General features: G+C 38.9%; 2 protein-coding genes and 1 long non-coding RNA gene across 10 annotated transcripts in view; 1 reads left to right on the top strand and 2 right to left on the bottom strand.

The window, feature by feature from the left end:
- NFAT (nuclear factor of activated T cells 3) overlaps window positions 1-10958 on the top strand; it is a 33374-nt gene extending 22416 nt beyond the window's left edge. For 5 of the 8 annotated variants that reach the window (XM_089836467.1, XM_089836472.1, XM_089836469.1 and 2 more), the window contains 6 exons: window positions 247-311; window positions 2022-2160; window positions 2642-2677; window positions 3697-3999; window positions 5450-7441; window positions 9000-10958. In XM_089836467.1, the coding sequence (XP_089692593.1) occupies window positions 247-311; window positions 2022-2160; window positions 2642-2677; window positions 3697-3999; window positions 5450-7440 (2534 nt within the window). In that variant the 3' untranslated portion in view covers window position 7441; window positions 9000-10958. The remainder of the gene's footprint in view (window positions 1-246; window positions 312-2021; window positions 2161-2641; window positions 2678-3696; window positions 4000-5449; window positions 7442-8999) is intronic. The other 3 variants (XM_089836471.1, XM_089836473.1, XM_089836474.1) reach the window with 3 other exon arrangements.
- Window positions 9810-11364, bottom strand: LOC149678539 (uncharacterized). Its single transcript, XR_016366088.1, has 2 exons — window positions 10259-11364; window positions 9810-10005 (listed from the first exon to the last, which is right to left on the bottom strand). It is a non-coding gene; the product is annotated as an uncharacterized LOC149678539 (long non-coding RNA).
- Window positions 11365-12372: 1008 nt separating this feature from the next.
- Syx16 (syntaxin 16) lies at window positions 12373-17514 on the bottom strand. The gene is made up of 9 exons (XM_089836485.1): window positions 17167-17514; window positions 16646-16734; window positions 15836-15854; window positions 14981-15014; window positions 14603-14709; window positions 14247-14427; window positions 13608-13708; window positions 12698-12841; window positions 12373-12626 (listed from the first exon to the last, which is right to left on the bottom strand). Exons 1-9 carry the CDS (start codon window positions 17245-17247, stop codon window positions 12444-12446), a joined length of 939 nt encoding a protein of 312 aa, XP_089692611.1. The 5' UTR covers window positions 17248-17514; the 3' UTR covers window positions 12373-12443.
- Between the last annotated feature and the right edge of the window lie 368 nt (window positions 17515-17882).

A 17882-nucleotide genomic window follows, 5' to 3' on the forward strand; every position in this document is an offset into this window, starting at 1 on the left:
CCCATTTTTTGGTGTGATCTATTTTTTTTTTCGAGAAAAAACTGTAATATGGCCGGGGCCATCTTGTTATTTAGTGCAGTATTTTATTTTTCACGCAATTACTAACAGGTGGCGCTAGTATCGACTGGTGTACTCCTAAGTATAGGGAGTTTTATATCCTGTAGAGCGTCGAATATTTATTACGCGCATCTTTTATCTACGTTCTTCATATTATTTTATATTATACAACTAATGTTTGCCCAACAGATGCGAAGGAAGGAGTTTTACATTGGATGGAAATTGTGATCCCAGAGAAAGATTACTTGCATGCTGTAAGTTTTCTTTTCCTTCTTTCTTTCATTCTTTCTTGATTCTAATAAGCACATGGTTTATTTTCACTAACTATTTTCACACTATTTTGCGAGCATTGTCCTAAAACATTCATTCATTTAAGCTAAAGTTATCCAACAAAAAAATGAAATTTCAGCATGAAATCTTAGATTAGTGTACTGCAAATGATGCATCACTGATAAACGGCATGCCTGTCTTTATATAGCATGGCTGTTAAGCGAATTTAATATAAACCCGTGCACCGTATTCCCAATGCGTGTGCCAAGGCTTATCTGGGTCAAAATGGGGCGTCGTCTGCTTCTGAGCATCATTTTGAACTCGGTCGTCAGTTAATTATCGCGCGATAAGCCTTGGCATGGGTGATAAGATGAGTTTTCCCCCTTACTAGCTGCAGAAAATTTGTTCCGAATAATAGGCCTTTGTCAAAAATATTTCGAGTTTGGGGCATCTTGTTAAATGGTATTGAAATGCGAATACTAAGTTCATAAGCATCAGCGTGTTAGCTGTTTAGCGTGGTTAAGCCTTGTTTTACTACCATTATATGCTGTCTGTTACTGTAACCTTTACCCAAACGATTTCAACAGCTTTCCAGACCTCTATTACCAAATATTTTTATACAAGCTAAACAATACTAATTGTTGCACAGTTTTTTAACTCCGGTAGTTTTCTTAGACAAATAAAATACATCCAAAATATACTTGAAAGTAATCCTGCAAGTAGTAGTAGTGTTTTTTAGTGTGCGAAAGACTCGAACCAGTAATAGTAGTGTAATATTTGGTGTAACATGCTCGTACATGAATTGTGATTCATCAAAAGGGTATAAGTGCAGTTTACCAAGCACTTTTTAAGCTGGGAATAAAGTCGATATTCGTATTTCGCACTCTCAAATTGTCAAAAAAGGTTTTGTTTAGTAAAAAATTATCAAGACCTTAAGAGTTAGTGCACATCCCTTTAAAGGGATTTATGAAATTCGATATACAAGAGTATGGGTTTCACCAGAAGGGGATAACAAAAGAAGGATGACACTCTGTATCCTCTTAATGCTTTAGTTATGTAACATGATTCTTCCCGGGCTCATGGCACCATTTTTGTTTGCTCTCCCACTCATCAAACTTCAGATGGGCATCGCACCGTGCTAGGGTGAATTCTATAACTGTTTCGTATTTACTAAATCCCCAGCAATCAACCCATAAACCTTGATTGTCTTGACGCGGCTGGGACAAAAACACACAAGCGCATGCGCCTTGGCAAATAGTTAAGCAGCGCTAATAGAGTAATGATGAGGGAACTATTTATCGCGTATGTGATTCGGTTTAGTAGCCTCTCTCCAAATGTAAAATGATGTTGGGAAGAAAATGTAAAATGATGTTGGGAAGAATCATGTTACAATTACAGTACCCACTTTGTGTAGTACACTTCTCTCGAAGAGAAGTATTATATACTTCTGGTGTTACGTTCAGGTTAAGTTAAGATCGTGCTGGTTGAAAAAATGTTTTTTTTGGTTTTTTTTTTTTTGGGGTTTTTTTTGTTTTTTATTTTTTTTTGTAAAAATAATTTTTAGGGCATTGTTGTATCTAGCTGTTTTGGGGGGTCCTGTGCACGAATATCGACTTTATTTTCCGTTTAAAAAAGTGTCCGGTAGACTCCACTTGTTCCCTTAAGTTTTAAATGATCATTGATTTTCGTTGTAGAACCATTTGATCTGTCAAATCCCTTCTTTGAAACATCCCGAGAAATTGCAAATTCCTGTGAAGATTCAATTCTACGTCTCTTGCTCCGATAAAAATAGCAATATTCAGTACCTTGTTTTTCATCCTTTAAATTCAAAGGGTAAGTTAATCAACACCTTTTTTGTATATTTTTAAGGACACCTGGGAACTTAAAGGAAAAGTTCAGGTAACATAACATTATACCTTAAAAGAACAGCCTTTTTCTAAATATAAACGGGAAAATATTTAAAAAAATTATCTCTTATTGCATAATAATTAGCATTTAATTTGTCTAAGAGAGGAATGGGTAGGGTAGAGCATAGCCCACTCGATCACGCGCATAAGAGGCTCGATTTAGCAGATCCCACTAAACCAATGGTGGCACAGAAGTCTTCGTTTTTAAAACTAATTAAGTGCTAATTATTTTGTAATAAGAGATCATTAATTTGTTTATATTTAGAAAAGGCCGTTCTTTTAAGGTATAATGTTACGTCACCTGAACTTTTCCTTTAAGGAATTGGGTCCGTAGCTCCTAATTAGCTTCCAGGTGTCGTTTTTTATTACCGTTGAAGTAACAATAAGAGTGTCTGTATGTATTTTAGTTCCAATTTTGATTTCTGGAAATAATATAGTTCCACGTAAGTATAATTTACTTGGGTTACGGATAAAATCACTTATATTGAATTTGATGAACATCCTATGAATCATATCTATTTATTTCTTACGTTAAATAGACCCAGCTTAAGGGAGAATGGGCCGAGTCTAGAATATTATTATAGATTTTTCTATCTTTTCAAAACAGCATATTAGAGGCTTACTGATAGCTAGTTCGAGAACGATAAGCGAGAATTAACTACCCTCGGTTAATTTTGCAGTCCATCTTACTATTTAGTCTGTATTATTAAGCCTTTGACAGCGCCTCATCAGGGGTCGCTTTACCTCGAATCTATCCTACGTCACTTCGTGACAAGCTCTCAGTAACCAGTGACAAACTTATTGAACATATCTTATAAACTTATGGCTAAACCTAGAGTATTTTAGGTTAATTGTGACAATAGGGACTTGGCAGTACTACGTCATGCAACGTCAGGCTACCTTCCACTAGAGTAATTTCTTCCCCATATACGGCAACGTCATAACCCTCTATCTCTTACCTTAGTGATATCCCCCCTCCCCCTTCCGGGGGCAAATAGTATTCTCTAGTACAAAGTTGCCCCTAACGTAGGGGATACACAGTTCACTCCCCCTCTCAACCGAAATTACTCTCTAGTGCTAAAAAACATACCAGGAGGAGGGGCTTATATAGCTTTTATTCTGTTAAAAAACATACCATAATGGCGCTGGGGGCGGAGTTAAGCCCGAATTGCCGAGTCCCTATAGGCATTAGATAAAGCAGACGATGCCGGACCATGTATGGTCAATTTTAGTGCAACTACACTTAGATATGATCTTTCACTTAGGAAGAGTGAAACAATTAAGGGTTTATCGTAGAGCCAGGAGAGCAGAAAGTCGGTGGGAATTAGCGAAACGTCGCAACGACCATCTTCGACCCTCCTTTCCGTATCAGTCTATGCCCTTTCGGTTTAACAAAGGTCTACAGCAAAGACCTTACAACTGAACTATTTTCTTTAGAAAATAAACCAATTTCCATTTTCAGAAGGCTCGGACGATACCGTACCATCAATCATTGAAGTTCAAAAAGCGAAACTAGACGCGGCCGCTATCCCCTACAATGCCGAAGACCTGAAACTCATCCCAGCTGGTACTAAAGTTATTCGGACGAGTACCAATGAAGCAGGACAACCGTCGGTTCTACTTTTAGTGCCTACAACGACTGTTCCAAATGGCCATAATCCTGTATTGCCTGCCATTGCTCCCGCTGCGTCCTTGCAAGCCGCTCTCGTGACCAAACATGAACAACTCATTCTCAATCAAATTGCAAATACTTCTACAACAAACAGTAAGTTAAATTCCAATTAGTTGAATCAAAGTGCGGGTCTAGTGGATCCCCTACAAGGTGACTTTCCTCAAGAACTCCAGTAATGCTTTGGCGAAGGCAGAAGGCATTTGTGGGCGGGATTTATAAGTGCACTTATAAACCCCACCCACTAGTCCTCGCCAAGCTAAACCCAGATTTCAGGAGGAAAGTTACCTTGTAGTGGTTCCAATTAGTTAAGGTCCTCATTAGTGAAAATCTAAGTCTTGTCGACTCAAAAGACACCGTTCCCGCATTCTCTATCCCCCTCGCTAACTCCGAAAACCGGAGTTTAGAGAAAATATTTCGATTTCAAACGTTTTCTGATAATTCGGCTTCGATACAGCTGTCCATCAAATTAAACTTAAACTTTAGGGTTGTCGTAATATAACAGGGTTAATTCTTTGACGATACCAATGGTATTTTCCCCAATACTTCCAAGAGCTGGAATACCGGAGTTTAGAGAAATTATTTCGATTTTAAATGTTTTCTGATAATTCGGCTTCGATACAGCTGTCCGTCAAATTAAACTTAAACTTTAGGGTTGCCGCAAAATAACCGGGTGAATTCTTTGATGATGCCAATGTTGTTCATTTCCCAATACTTTCTAGAGCTGGAATACTGGAGTTTAGAGAAAATATTTCGATTTTAAACGTTTTCTGATAATTCGGCTTCGATACAGCTGTCCATCAAATTAAACCTAAACTTTAGGGTTGCCGCAATATAACTGGGTTAATTCTTTGACAATGCCAATGGTGTTTCTTTCCCAATACTTGAAGCGGATCTTTTCTTAAAAAGGCTCCCGAAAACTTGTTTTACGTCCATCCTAAGTCGGGAAAACTGCTGTGATCTGATACCATAGCACTAATGTACTTTCTTTCGCAATTTCTTTCACATTACGAGCTTTAAGGGGGAAGGGGATCTTGCCTTAATCGGTTTCTATCCACGCTTGTTTTTCGTGTACCCCGGACCACAGACACAGACGCAGACACAGACAGACACACACAGACACAGACAGATAGACACACACAGACACACACCCACACACACAGACACACACCCACACACACAGACACACACCCACAGACACAGACACACACACACACAGACACAGACACACACACACACAGACACAGACAGAACACCATCGCAAAGTTAGGTCTAGTTACCTAACCACACGTAGAAATAACCAATTCTTTAGTTACTAAGTGGCCTTGCACCTGGAACAGTATGGGAATCGGTTTTCCATAAGTTTTGTGAATCCTGCAAGAATTCTTAGATTTAATTTCATGGAGATACTATTACTTATTGTCCTTTGAACTATTTGTTTGATAAATGTTTACTCATATGACGCCATCTAGTTCTAATCCGTTTAAAAACAGGCTGTATATTGCAACACCCCCTTATCATTGCAATTTTTCTGTTCTTTCTTTAGTAAATGGTGAAAACCAAGTTGCCATGCAACCTGTCCAAATGATGACAATACCTCCGACGCTCAACGTAAATCCTACGTCCCAAGCAAAACCGGAGGAACCATTTGGTCAGAATGTTCCAAGTCACATACCCGAACCAAACATGACCAATCACGCTGATACCCACGATAAGCAGCTAAAAATGGAAAATGATTTACCTCTCCTAACGCATGTTCCGAATCACGAGGTTTTGTCTTCCGAACCTCAGGCCAAGTATTTGAAAGGAATGAGAAACTTTCCGGAAGCTGGTGTGTCCAATTTGGAAATGACCGGTGGTCTAAGTCCGCAACAACAGTTGATTAATCTACAACAAGAACAAATCAACTTACAAAATGATTTGGAACAAAAGATTTTTCAAGCTCAAAACTTTCAACAGCAACATCAGCAAATGAATCAAGTACTTCATTCGCAAGTTCAGCAATTGGCGCAAGAGTGCAATAACGAAGAATTAGGACGCCAGATTGAAATACAACTAGAACAGCAAAGGTTGCAAGAACAGCAGGTTTTGGTTGAAAGGGATATTCAAATTCAGCAACAACAACAGCAAGTTTTGGAAAGAGACATTCAAATTCAGCAAGCTCTTCAAAACTTGCAACGGGAACAAATGATTGAACAAAAACTTGATACGCAAATGCGTTTAGATTTTGAAAATAAACTCAGCCCCGCTGAAAAGCAACAGTTAGAAAATGGGTTGCAACAAATACGGCAAGAGCAGTTAGAAAGCGATTTGCAGCGATTGCAAGAGAACCAGCAATTAAAAGAGTTCCAACAACAACTGACCATTGAACAAAACCAGCATGAAAAAGAGGTTGTTAGATCGTTGCAACAAGACGCGAGTAAAACGCAACATTTACGTTTCCAGGAAAACCAGTTAATAACCAATGTGGTTAAAACTCCCAACATCATGTCTGATGTTAATAAATCAACATGGGTTAACGCCAATCCCTTATTTAATGACAGTATTCCACCAGCAGCCAAAATAGACAGTTTTTTCTTTGGTAAAGAGAATCCTAACGCAGTTGACGCTAATAACAGCGGTCCCAATTTCATTAATCCAAACACTCCAGTACGACCCAACGTTATGGCCTTCCCATCTCAAATGGACACGAGTTTTGTAGGCGGCGCCACGGGAAACTCTTGTTTAAACCCTAAACCTAACATGTTCAACACCCCATTTCAAATGCACCCCGTAGAATCGCCCACGGCGGCAAAGATGCAATCGCCCTTGCAACCGTTTTTGCCAGTTTCTTCACTACCCCCGAACCCGAACCCGAACCCGCTCAATTTTCAAGTTATTAACGGGATTGAAAATATGGATGTCTCCGTCCCAAATAGTTTGCTTAAAAGACAATCGAATCAAGGGATTGAACCCGCTGCTGCTAATCCAATACTGAATTCCGTGGTCTTTGGGCAAACGCAACCAATGCATGGGATAAATAATTCAACGGTTGTTCCCATGGGGTTGGAGAACAATTTACAGACAACGATACCAGTAATGAACGTCCCGGAGCCCCAATTTATGCGAAGTGATGCAATGTTCCCACAAAATTTGTTAGCTAATCCCGTTACGGGAATTGCTCAACCCAAACCGGGAGCCACGAATCTACCTCCCGCATTGGGTGCTGGTGCTGGTGCTGGTAGCAATATTTTCGATGCCACTCAACAATCCCAACCGTTGAGTGGACCCTCAGATAACTTTCTACATTCAGCTATTCTCCAGCAGAATGTGACCCCGATGGTCTTGGGTCACGTAACGAATGATAGTGCAATGAAAAATAACAAAACCGGAAATACGCTAATGGATGTGTCTATGGTACCATCCGATAAAATGGACACTAGTTTCCCTGTAATGCAATCGACTAATGCCGTTGGGAATCCGCAAGATCAGTGCAAGATGAATACGGGCGGAGAGCAAATCATTAGACTCTTTGAAGCTGAAATGATGTTGCAATAATGTACGTAATGTTTCGGCTAACACGTGACAAGGTTCTAGTGGAGTTCGGGAAAAGTTTCAAAATGAGACCAATAGACAGAAAACTCTTTAAAATGTTTCCCACTAATTGATCGAGACAATTGTAACAAGTTTCGTTCACACTATGCTAGAAAACTTTGATTCTAACGAAGGCAAGGCTTAGGAAGTCAGTTGTGGTTTTTTGTGTTGAAATAATAAGACTTCAATGTCTGATGGACCGATTTTTGGGTAATTAGCCTTATTCCTGATCAGCGCCACCTTCCCATAGCGGCGACTTTGAGAACTACTGTAAAACGGCAAGCCAACCAGATGTCGCTTAAAATCTGGTGACATCATGTTTGGTAAGACCCCAACTCCCCGAGAGTGCCCGTCAGTGACGTCACTAAATTTTAGCGACATATGATTGGCTTGCCGATTACAGTAGTTCTCATAGTCGCCGCTATGGGTAGGTGGCGCTGATCAGGAATAAGGCTAATTGGTCCCATTTTATAGCTAACACTGATCTCCATAAAATTAATTTTTGTTTCCAAAGAAAAATTTACTTTTCACGGACTCCTCTACTGCTCTTTTCCTTTTTGCCATAAGCAAGGTTCATATGTAGTACGATAGTTAGTGCAGTTGACTCTTGTACCTAGTTCCCAAGGGCCCGTTAACTGTGGAACGGCTCAGGTTCGGTGGGACGCTAGAAAATGGCTTAAGAATACACGGAAAAATGGCGGGCACCCGCCATTTTTCCCGAGTATTCTTTTCCCATTTTATAGCATCCCACCGGACCAAGTCGTTCCACAGTAATACCGTGACGATTTCCCTTAGATTGTGAATCTTCCCCTATCATCCTTGTCAAAGGTATTGAAAATCGAAAAAGGGAAAATAAAGGTTACGAGTGGTTTCAAAAATGGAGGCGCCATCTTTAGGAGATTTCGGAAAGCTCGAAAATTTATTTTAGAATTTACAAATTTATTTTTATATTGTTAATTTTTAATTTAAAGAAATGTTTATAAGTATAATTTAAGTGCAATTAATTAAGTTTATAAATTTATTTTACAAAATTGAGCGCCTGGTAAATGTGCTGGACATTGTGCAATGGAATCGTGAAAGAAAACTTATAAAAATTAAGAGCTTAAAAAAATCTTCGGTAGATGTCACCTCAGTAAAGCTAATATAAATTTGTACCCTCCCTGGTTTTGAAAGCCACCCTTTATTAAGAGATGAGGGGGGGGGGTGTAATCTGAGGGAAATTGGCACCTAACCGTGGAACGACTCAGGTCCGGTGGAACGCTAGAAAATGGGGGAGGAATACTCGGAAAAATGGCGGACGGTCTACATCAGACGAATCCGGCGAAAGACCGCCCACTATTTTTCCGAGTATTCCTCCCCCATTTTCTAGCGTCCCACCGGACCTAAGCCGTTCCACAGTTATTGGGGCGGTTCCTCCCCCATCACTATTGCTATTTTTGATGCCCCATTTTTCGAGGAACTGCACTATCTATTGTAATATATAAAAACTTTTCCGTAACTAAATAACTGCAAAAATATTTCAGGTGGAAATGGAGAAGTTTCTTTAAATTTATGGTATGGTTATCGAAAGCGTACTTATTTTTAAGTACTACCACGCTTGCCATTGCTTGACATTAGAAGTATCGGATTATTTGTTACTTTTACGGTACTACTGTTAGCAACGATAACTTGTTTTTAATTACACTGTGAATTCATTCATTTCAACTATTAAAATATTTACATTAAACCAACTTAATGTATCTATTTGATTCCCTATTTTCAGGTGATATATGTTAAAATTCGGATTTCCCTACCCCCCATTTAACTTCTAGTTTGCGAGCGCTAAAAGAGATGGCACCACCCAATTTCGTTCGTCTCTCGTATGTTCCTAGCTCGGACGTTAGAAGTATCTTGCATTATCGATTTCCTTTTAGGATTAGTAGCTAATTAATCAATATCCAGTTTAATATACCAGTTTAATGAATTAATTCACAATAAATTACATTTATGATATGTGCCAAAGTTAATTTGTGATTTAAGCCTTGGCCAGATAGTGGTTAAGGAATATAATATATATATTTTTTTAGTAAGGGATTTTGAGGCAATATTTGACTTGGTCATTAATTGACCTGCAAAAAATAAGAATTATGTATTTTCCTCTACCTCCTTTGAATAATTGTTTTAAATTGAATTGAATTGAACTGTATTAGTAATTAAGTTCTTAGTATTAAGCAGCTATTGTTTAAAATTTTAATACCTCTTCAGGGTATTAGTTCTTTTATGTTTCATTATTCATTAACTTTCCTTATAAACCAATCATGTATTCCAGCCACATAATTTTTTTCTCTACAAAAAACTAAAAGTTGTGCAGTGACAAGGCTTAACAGTCACGACTCAGACGGACCAATCATAGATCGCTTTCTCTTTGATTGGTCTAAATTATTCAATATGATTTATAACCAAATTCGGATGTTAAGCCTTGTCACAAATTTTTTTTTCTCTCCAAAACTTGTGCAGTGACAAGGCTTAACAGTCACGACTCAGACGGACCTATCACAGATCGCTTGCACTTTGATTGGTCTAAATTATTCAATATGATTTCTAACCAAATTCGGGTGTTAAGCCTTGTCACCAATTTTTTTCTCCAAGGCTTAACAGTCACGACTCCATACGGACCAATCACAGATCGCTTGCACTTTGATTGGTCTAAATTATTCAATATGATTTCTAACCAAATTCGGGTGCTAAGCCTTGTCACCAATTTTTTTTCTCCAAGGCTTAACAGTCACGACTCCATACGGACCAATCACAGATCGCTTGCACTTTGATTGGTCTAAATTATTCAATATGATTTCTAACCAAATTCGGGTGTTAAGCCTTGTCACTAAGTTTTTTAATTATTTTAAATATAAACTAAGAAATCCGTAAAAAAACCTTTCTCGAACTAGGGCCTTGGTACATTCTCAATTTAAAGACAATTTGTGATTGGCCATGCAGGTTGCGCTAAAAGAGAAGTGGAACTTTGTTTTAAATGTGATAGGAATGTACTGTGCTTTTTAAAAATGATCGCGGTATCGGAAGATTCTTACTAAAGTTTCCGATTGAATTTGAATTTAAATTTTATGAACGTTAAATTGTTTAGCAATCTCAAAGCAGAAGACAGTCAGCGCGCAAACCGTATATTCTATTTGTATCTAGCTGTAGTTGACAACTGTTAACATTTTTCTAGAAATATTCCTTTTTACGGGTCATTTTTTCATCGCTCGGAACTTTATATACGTCATCTTACCATTTTTCTAATAAAAAAATCTTTTCATAGGTTCATTTATCAATGAACATATAAAAAATGTTCATTGTTGTGAATAATAAAAAAAAATGTGGACCCTTTTTTGAGGGGTGGAGTTTTCTATATTTGAATAATAATTTATAGATACCGTAAATTTCAAATTACATGTGGTAATTAAATTTTAAAGAATTCATTAAAGATAACTAGATACAGTTAATGGACTTTATTCATTTAAGCCTTTAAAGCAAGTTTAGATCTTGTTGGTTGGTAAATTTTTCCCTATGGTGAGACATTGAAGATTAAAATTGAGTTTTAAAGTGAGTCTCGGCTGTTTTTAGTTCAAATAAGTGCCACTAGATGGTCCCATATTCGAGGGGTGGAGTTAACGGCCCCATTCTGGCCCGCTAAGCTTGGCAAAGGCTAGTTTTAGCTCCGCCCTCGTGGATGAGTTCCAATTTTGTTTTAAAGCAAGTCTCGGCTGTTTTTAGTTCAAATAAGTGCCACTAGATGGCTCGATAGTCGAGGGGTGGAGTTAGCTGGTCCGCTAACCTTGGCAAAGGCTAGTTTTAGCTCCGCCCTCGTGGATGAGTTCTGATTCGTTCCTGCCTTTGGCAACGGTAAAATTGGTGGATAGAAGACTAGCCAGCATATGTTGTCGGTAAATGTATTTGAAATAAGCCAAAAGGTATGTGACAAAGGAAGGTGTAACCGTAATACCAAGTAACTTCCTTAGGAAATGATTGCAGTTGTCATGTGATGTATTTCAAAAATATTTCACCCGCGCACTTAGATATAAGAACAGTGGACAAGAAGCTGCAGAATATAAACGTTCTGTGCATGAAAGTTCATTACCAGTTTGCTTGCACTCGATGCTACAAGAAAGATGGCGGCGAGCCATGGGCGTTGAGGAGGGTTAGATCATATTGGATTAGCTAACGCTAGGGATTGTTCACTAACCGTGTTTCCCATGTATTGCTATCGCCAACGACATGTTCCGAATTATTCCTTGATTCACCTCTTCATTCCCCCATTTTATTGGACCAAAACGGATGTAGATATAGCGCCATCTCTAGGCAAAATAAATAGTTTTTGCGTATTTTAAAGATGGCGGCGCCCAATTTACTCAGGGAGTCAGGATTTCAATTTTGGCGTCATAGAACACGTGATATTTGGTCCAAATTTCTTATAACTTCCTGTTAGGGATAGTAGCTGCTAGGGGGCGTTTGGAACATGCATGCTTCATCTTTTGAGGGAAACGAACTATCCCTAGCGTTAGTTAATCCATGTATTAAGCCTCGGTCTTTTGAGTATGGAGTCCGAGTGACGAGAGCTTCTCAAGCATTTGCAAACCTTAGATTTATATTTTAACTATTATTTATATTAACTATAATATTCAAGCCGGGAAAGAAGAAAATACGCCTTCTTTAAAACACGTGCTCTTTAGGGGAATAGAGAAATGAAGTCAGGTAAGCTTGGTATGCGCGAAAATGATGCGCGGAACATTAGTACGCGTAGTCTCTACTCCTACTACAATACATCTCCGTGAAACAACCCTACATGGATTCATTCAGTTACTCATGACCATTCAATGGTTTAAATTTTTTACTAATGAAAGAACAAAGACGAAACACTTGTTTAGCATTTGATAATTTAAACTAGTTTTATTTACACAATTTACAAATATACAAAAAAGAAATTTATTTTAAGTTTTAAATGCCACTAATAGTATAATTAACAACACTGTAGTAATAGCCATAACCATAATGCACCTCATTTTACGGTTACTTCTTTGATGACCTTCGGCCTTTCTTAGCTGCTCGAGACCCATTTTAACTTGACTCTGAACCAATTCTACGTTATAGTCTATGCGATCTAGAACAGTTCCCTATTAAAAAGAAAAAAAAGCAGGGTTAGAAATTCGCGGATTATTTCGCAACATGTCGCCAATTTAAATACCTGTTCATGAATGATATTTGCCAAGTCCCTAAATATTTCATTTAAATCTAGAATGGACCTAACTATATGGTTTACTTCACGTTCTCGCTCACGAACCCTTTCGGTATTGTCTTCCAAAAGTAATAGCTGCTGTTCGTTAAACGCCTAGAAATAGCGTAAAGTTAAGTTGATATTTTAATACAACACATTCTAAAACACTATCGCCTCTGAAATGGGAGGGATTATTAAAGCAAAGGGCGTGTCCAGTGGATCCCAAGCTCCGGATTTAGCTTGGCGAAGGCTAGTGGGCGGGGTTTTAAAGTGCAGGTATAAATCCCGCCCACAAATGCCCCTGCCTTCGCCAGGCTCCAAAACTGGAGTTCGTAATGAACGTCACCTTGGACCCCTACAAGTTGACTTTCCTCCTGAACTAGCTCCGGGTTTAGCTTGTCGAAGGCTAGTGGGTGGGGTTTTTAAGTGCACGTATAAATCCTGCCCACAAAGGCCTTCGCCAAGCCAAAACTGGAGTTCGTAATGAACGTCACCTTGGACCCGTACAAGTTGACTTTCCTCCTGAACTAGCTCCGGGTTTAGCTTGTCGAAGGCTAGTGGGCGGGATTTATAGGTGCACGTATAAATCCCGCCCACAAATGCCTTTGCCGAGCCCAAACTGGAGTTCGTAATGAACATCACCTTGGACCCGTACAAGTTGACTTTCCTCCTGAACTAGCTCCGGGTTTAGCTTGGCGAAAGCATTTGTGGGCGGGATCACTTATAATCCCGCCCACTAGCATTCGCCAAGCTAAACCCGGAGTTAGTTCAGGAGGAAAGTCAACTTGCAGGGGATCCACTGGACCCGCGATTGCTTTAAGAAGGGTCAAGATTAAGTTATAGTTGTGGGTATAATAGCTAGTAAGGAAAAGTGCCTTACTTGATCTGTAAGATTTTCTATGTACATATCATTATCATCTGTAGGTGTAATTAGTGGCGCATCTAAAAATTGCTGAGACCTTTCTTCCCTAGATTTCATACCTATAATATAATTATAGTTATTAGTTAATGTCCAGTGGATCCCCTACAAGGTGACTTTCCTCCTGAACTAGCTCCGGGTTTAGCTTGGCAAAGGCTAGTGGGCGGGATTTACAAAGCGCACGTATAAATCCCGCCCACAAGTGCCTCCCGCCTTTGCCAAGCCAAAACGGGGTCTGGAGTTCGTAAGGAAAGTTAACTTGTAGGGGATCCACATGACCCGCGCTTTGCTCTAACTGTTCATGAACTCCTATACAATTTACCACTCAGTCTGGGAAATAGCACACTTCTTCTGGTCCAAAACCAGTTTATTAATTGCCTGGACTAGTTCATTAATTCCAAAAGTGGGGGTTACTGGTCCTCGGGACCAGTTAATTAATTGCAAATCTATAGGAGCACAAAGGCTTGGACCAGTCCGGAGATCAGTTTATTATTTCGGTCGCTAGGGGGGTCACTGGTCCCAAGGACCAGTTTAAAAAATATCCTTATTTCCCAGACTATTAAATACCACTCTGAGCCAAATCATTCTATGCCAACTCACGTCTTAAATAAGCTGATTGGTCAACCCGGAATGCTGTTGAGAGTTCTTGAAGGGATGTAGCAAGGGATATAACTACGTTTTTCGCTACTCTGGATTCTTGAAGTCCTTCTCCTTGTGAGCCAATATCATTCTGGCTATTAGATCGAATTTTGTGAACGATCCTTTGGCAATGCGTGAACATCTAAAATGAAGTGGTAACAACAATGATTCGAGAGGGAGAATCTTCAACTTTAATGGCGATTATCATGAAGCACGAAAAAAGGTGAGAATGCAGCAAATGTGTGGTAAGGGAGAACAGAATGAACGGGTTTAAGGCATATTTTGGCGCCATCTTCACGCGAAAATGAGAAATTTACTTGAGTTATTTCTTGAGTTAGTATTTCAATGTTTCGCTCTTCTTCGGAACTTTCATCAAACGTTGGTCTATGAAGATGCTTTTCATGAAGCGCTGAGAGGAGTTTCACTAAAATTTGAAAATAAAAGGAAGGTAAAACCACTTTTGTGTCGAAAAGTAGCTTCGTGGTATCTAAGACACTTTTAAAACCATTTAAAGAAAATCGTGGGTCACGTGATTCCCTTACAAGTTGACTTTTTTATAAATCCCGCCCACTAGTCTAGGTCAAGTTAAACCCAGAGTTCAGGAGGAAAACCAGCTTTTAGGGGAACCACAAGACCCGTTCCTTAATTGCTTTAAACCATAATTAGAAATGAAACTAGATAGCTTTGTTACTTACTTTTCTGTTTTATCTTTGTAGTAACATATTGCATCTGATAAAAATAATTTTTTTTAAAGAGATAACTAAATTAAGTACCGAAACAGTTAACAAGAGAATGAAATGATCTGATAACCATTTCTTAATTGATTTATATTATATTTTATAATAAAAACTGAGTTAATGTGAATATTATTATTGTAAATCTTAAGCTTAGAAGCCATCTTCTTAAACTTCAAAAATTATATAAAGTTAATGGAAAGGTTTGAAAATGGCCAAAAGTCGCGAGTCATCAGAGTTTCGCCGTAGTTGACCGTTTCATTGGCGTAGCTATACTGGGCCTGTTCACTCCCTTAAAATAGGTCTTGTGTTTATTCGCGGTTACGCGGTTACCGTCGTCTGCTATTGTGTATGCTAGAACTTCCTCGATTTGTGTTTGTAGTCAGAATAGAGTAGCTGGTAATGTTTTAAAAGGTATTTGAAGGTATAATATGGATTTAAGTAAGGTTATCGAAGCAATAGAAGAGCGCATAAAACTAGAGGCGTTTAAAATAAATCTCGGTATTTTAGCTATAGCGCGAGCAGCTTGCGTCGTGATGCGCGTGATCGAGTGGGCTATGGTTAAACCAAGGAGCATAAATGTCAGAACTACTTTCAGTCGCGAGTTTGCAAGTCCATCAGTCACTAGTAAACTAAATAGTTATTGGCGAAACTTTGATGTCCGCGTTTTTTAACACAGGCTCTATGGCCATTGTCATACTTTCCCTCTCATCCACATTTGGTTTTATCAATCATTTTAATATTATTTTATCAATATAAATCAATTATAAAATGGTTGTCGGACCATTTCACTCTCCCTTTAACATTTATACGTACTTCTTCAAGTCCATCCATCCTGAAATTAAATTATACAAGTTGTTATATTTCATGTTAGATTTTTATAGGCATTTATGTTAAATGGTCACAAGAGATTGATGCTAGTTAAATAATTTCAGAAACAATTAAAGCAAGGCTCGGCTTTGGTTTAGTTCAATTTATTGCCACTAGATACTGCCATGGTCAAGGGGTGGAGTTAACTGGCCCCCTACGCTTAGCAAAGGCTAGTTTTAGCTCCGCCCTCGACATTAACGAGTTCTGATTGTTGTGTAGAAGATTAGCCACCATGATAGGGGCACCAGAGGAGCCAACATTCACTTTCAGAGATAAAAAACAGATTGAGAAATGTCAGACCCTCACTTAGCCAATCAGGAACCTTCCCCATTAGCCAATCAGGAACCTTCCCCATTAGCCAATCAGGAACCTTCCCCATTAACCAATCAGGAACCTTCCCCATTAGCCAATCAGGAACCTTCCCCATTAGCCAATCAGGAACCTTCCCCATTAACCAATCAGGAACCTTCCCCATTAACCAATCAGGAACCTTCCCCATTAACCAATCAGGAACCTTCCCCATTAACCAATCAGGAACCTTCCCCATTGCCACCATCTTGGCGGAAAGGGGAGGAGCTATATTAAGCCACACCTCCTCTTTGGCAGCTCCCTATTGCAGTGAATTTTTTAAATTTTATGTGCATTCTCTTGTGACCCTTTTAAAGGGCTTGAACATGTCTGATGATTTTATTTTTGTTGGGAATGATAAAAGTTATGTCCCTCCACTATCTTACAACATACAAACTAAAAAATTACCATGATGGTGGAAGGCCATTTGTTTTATTAAAGGCATATCCCTTTTCAATGTCAGTGTGTCCCACTAAAGCTGCCTGATCATCAGTGAACTACAAAAGAAATAACAATGAAAGGGCACTTTTAAAATATTTATTTCTATACCAATTTCCAACAAATTTTATAAATATAAATTAAAAATTAATGCAGGCACTAAAAAAATTATACACGATTTTTCATGTGGAAATTTCAATATATAGTGATCATATTTTGGTCTGGTTTATTTTAATTTATGTTGGTTCAGCTGAGTTTAGGTTACATTTAATTGGGGGGGGGGTCGTTCAGTTTGCCCCCTTTTCTGGTTTCGATGGGGTTATAGGTCAGGTTGAGAACGGGACAAAACTTCACAAAAGGAAACCCAATATGAACTATAAAGAGTTATGCCCTACCAAATTCTATGACCTTTCTAAAGGATTAATTAGTACCATCCTTAAATATTTTAATATACATAATTAATTATACAGAACTTTTCTATTTTAATTTACCTGTTCAGAAAGAATGTGTCTGTTCTGAAGAGCATTATTCCTCATAAGAACAAATACTTCAGTAAGATTTCGAACAGCCATTACTAAGCCTTGGCTCTTATTTGAACTGTCAGTCGTGTAGTTTCAGTAACACAATCATAGGCTTTTTGCCTTTCCCAGTGTTCTTCTCTTACCACGGCATATAGGACTCATTAGGAATGAACGAGGCGTCAAGGATTCAGGACTACCCCCTTAATTTGTATTGAGTCCCCAACATAACAGAAAGTAACACGAAGAAGCAGCCTTGAGTCCTTGACGTGTGTGCTCTTAATCAGGGTCGCACGTGATTGTGGTTGGTGGTTGAGCGTTAGTGGCGGCATTGAGTGGCGGATACGGGATTTTGGGGTATGTCGTAACTTTTGAACAAGGGCTGGGCTAGGCTGACCCGCCTCTAACTTTGTCGCCCAGGTTAAAACATCCGTTTCTCACTTCAATAATTTTCGCCAGGTGTTTGGATATGGTCGTGGACCACAATTTTGAGCACCTGTAATCTGCTCTTCTCTACCCCGGCTCTACCATAGCCCACTCGCTCACTCTACGCAAACCACCTCCAAGGTCCTCCGGCCTTGCTCCAGCAGTGTCTAGCTACATGCACTATTTCCTACAGTGACCAGTTGTCCACTGGCGTGTGCATAAATAGTATCGCATCTTCATAGTCTAGCTATCAAAACTTCGGA

The sequence above is a fragment of the Phalangium opilio genome, unplaced genomic scaffold (genome assembly GCF_054372755.1).
Source record: "Phalangium opilio isolate 3A_F unplaced genomic scaffold, DU_Popi_V2 ptg000042l_1, whole genome shotgun sequence".
Taxonomy (NCBI): Eukaryota; Metazoa; Arthropoda; class Arachnida; order Opiliones; family Phalangiidae; genus Phalangium; species Phalangium opilio.

What these genes read in the sequence shown, in the direction of transcription:
- Syx16 (XM_089836485.1), bottom strand. Translation starts at nt 17,247, where the DNA reads ATGGCTGTTCGAAATCTTACTGAAGTATTTGTTCTTATGAGGAATAAT. An exon ending in GACACATTCTTTCTGAACAG is followed by an intron (nt 16,735 to 17,166) that starts GTAAATTAAAAT and finishes TTTCTTTTGTAG; the next exon opens with TTCACTGATGATCAGGCAGC. An exon ending in TAACTCAAGAAATAACTCAA is followed by an intron (nt 14,428 to 14,602) that starts GTAAATTTCTCA and finishes ACTTCATTTTAG; the next exon opens with ATGTTCACGCATTGCCAAAG.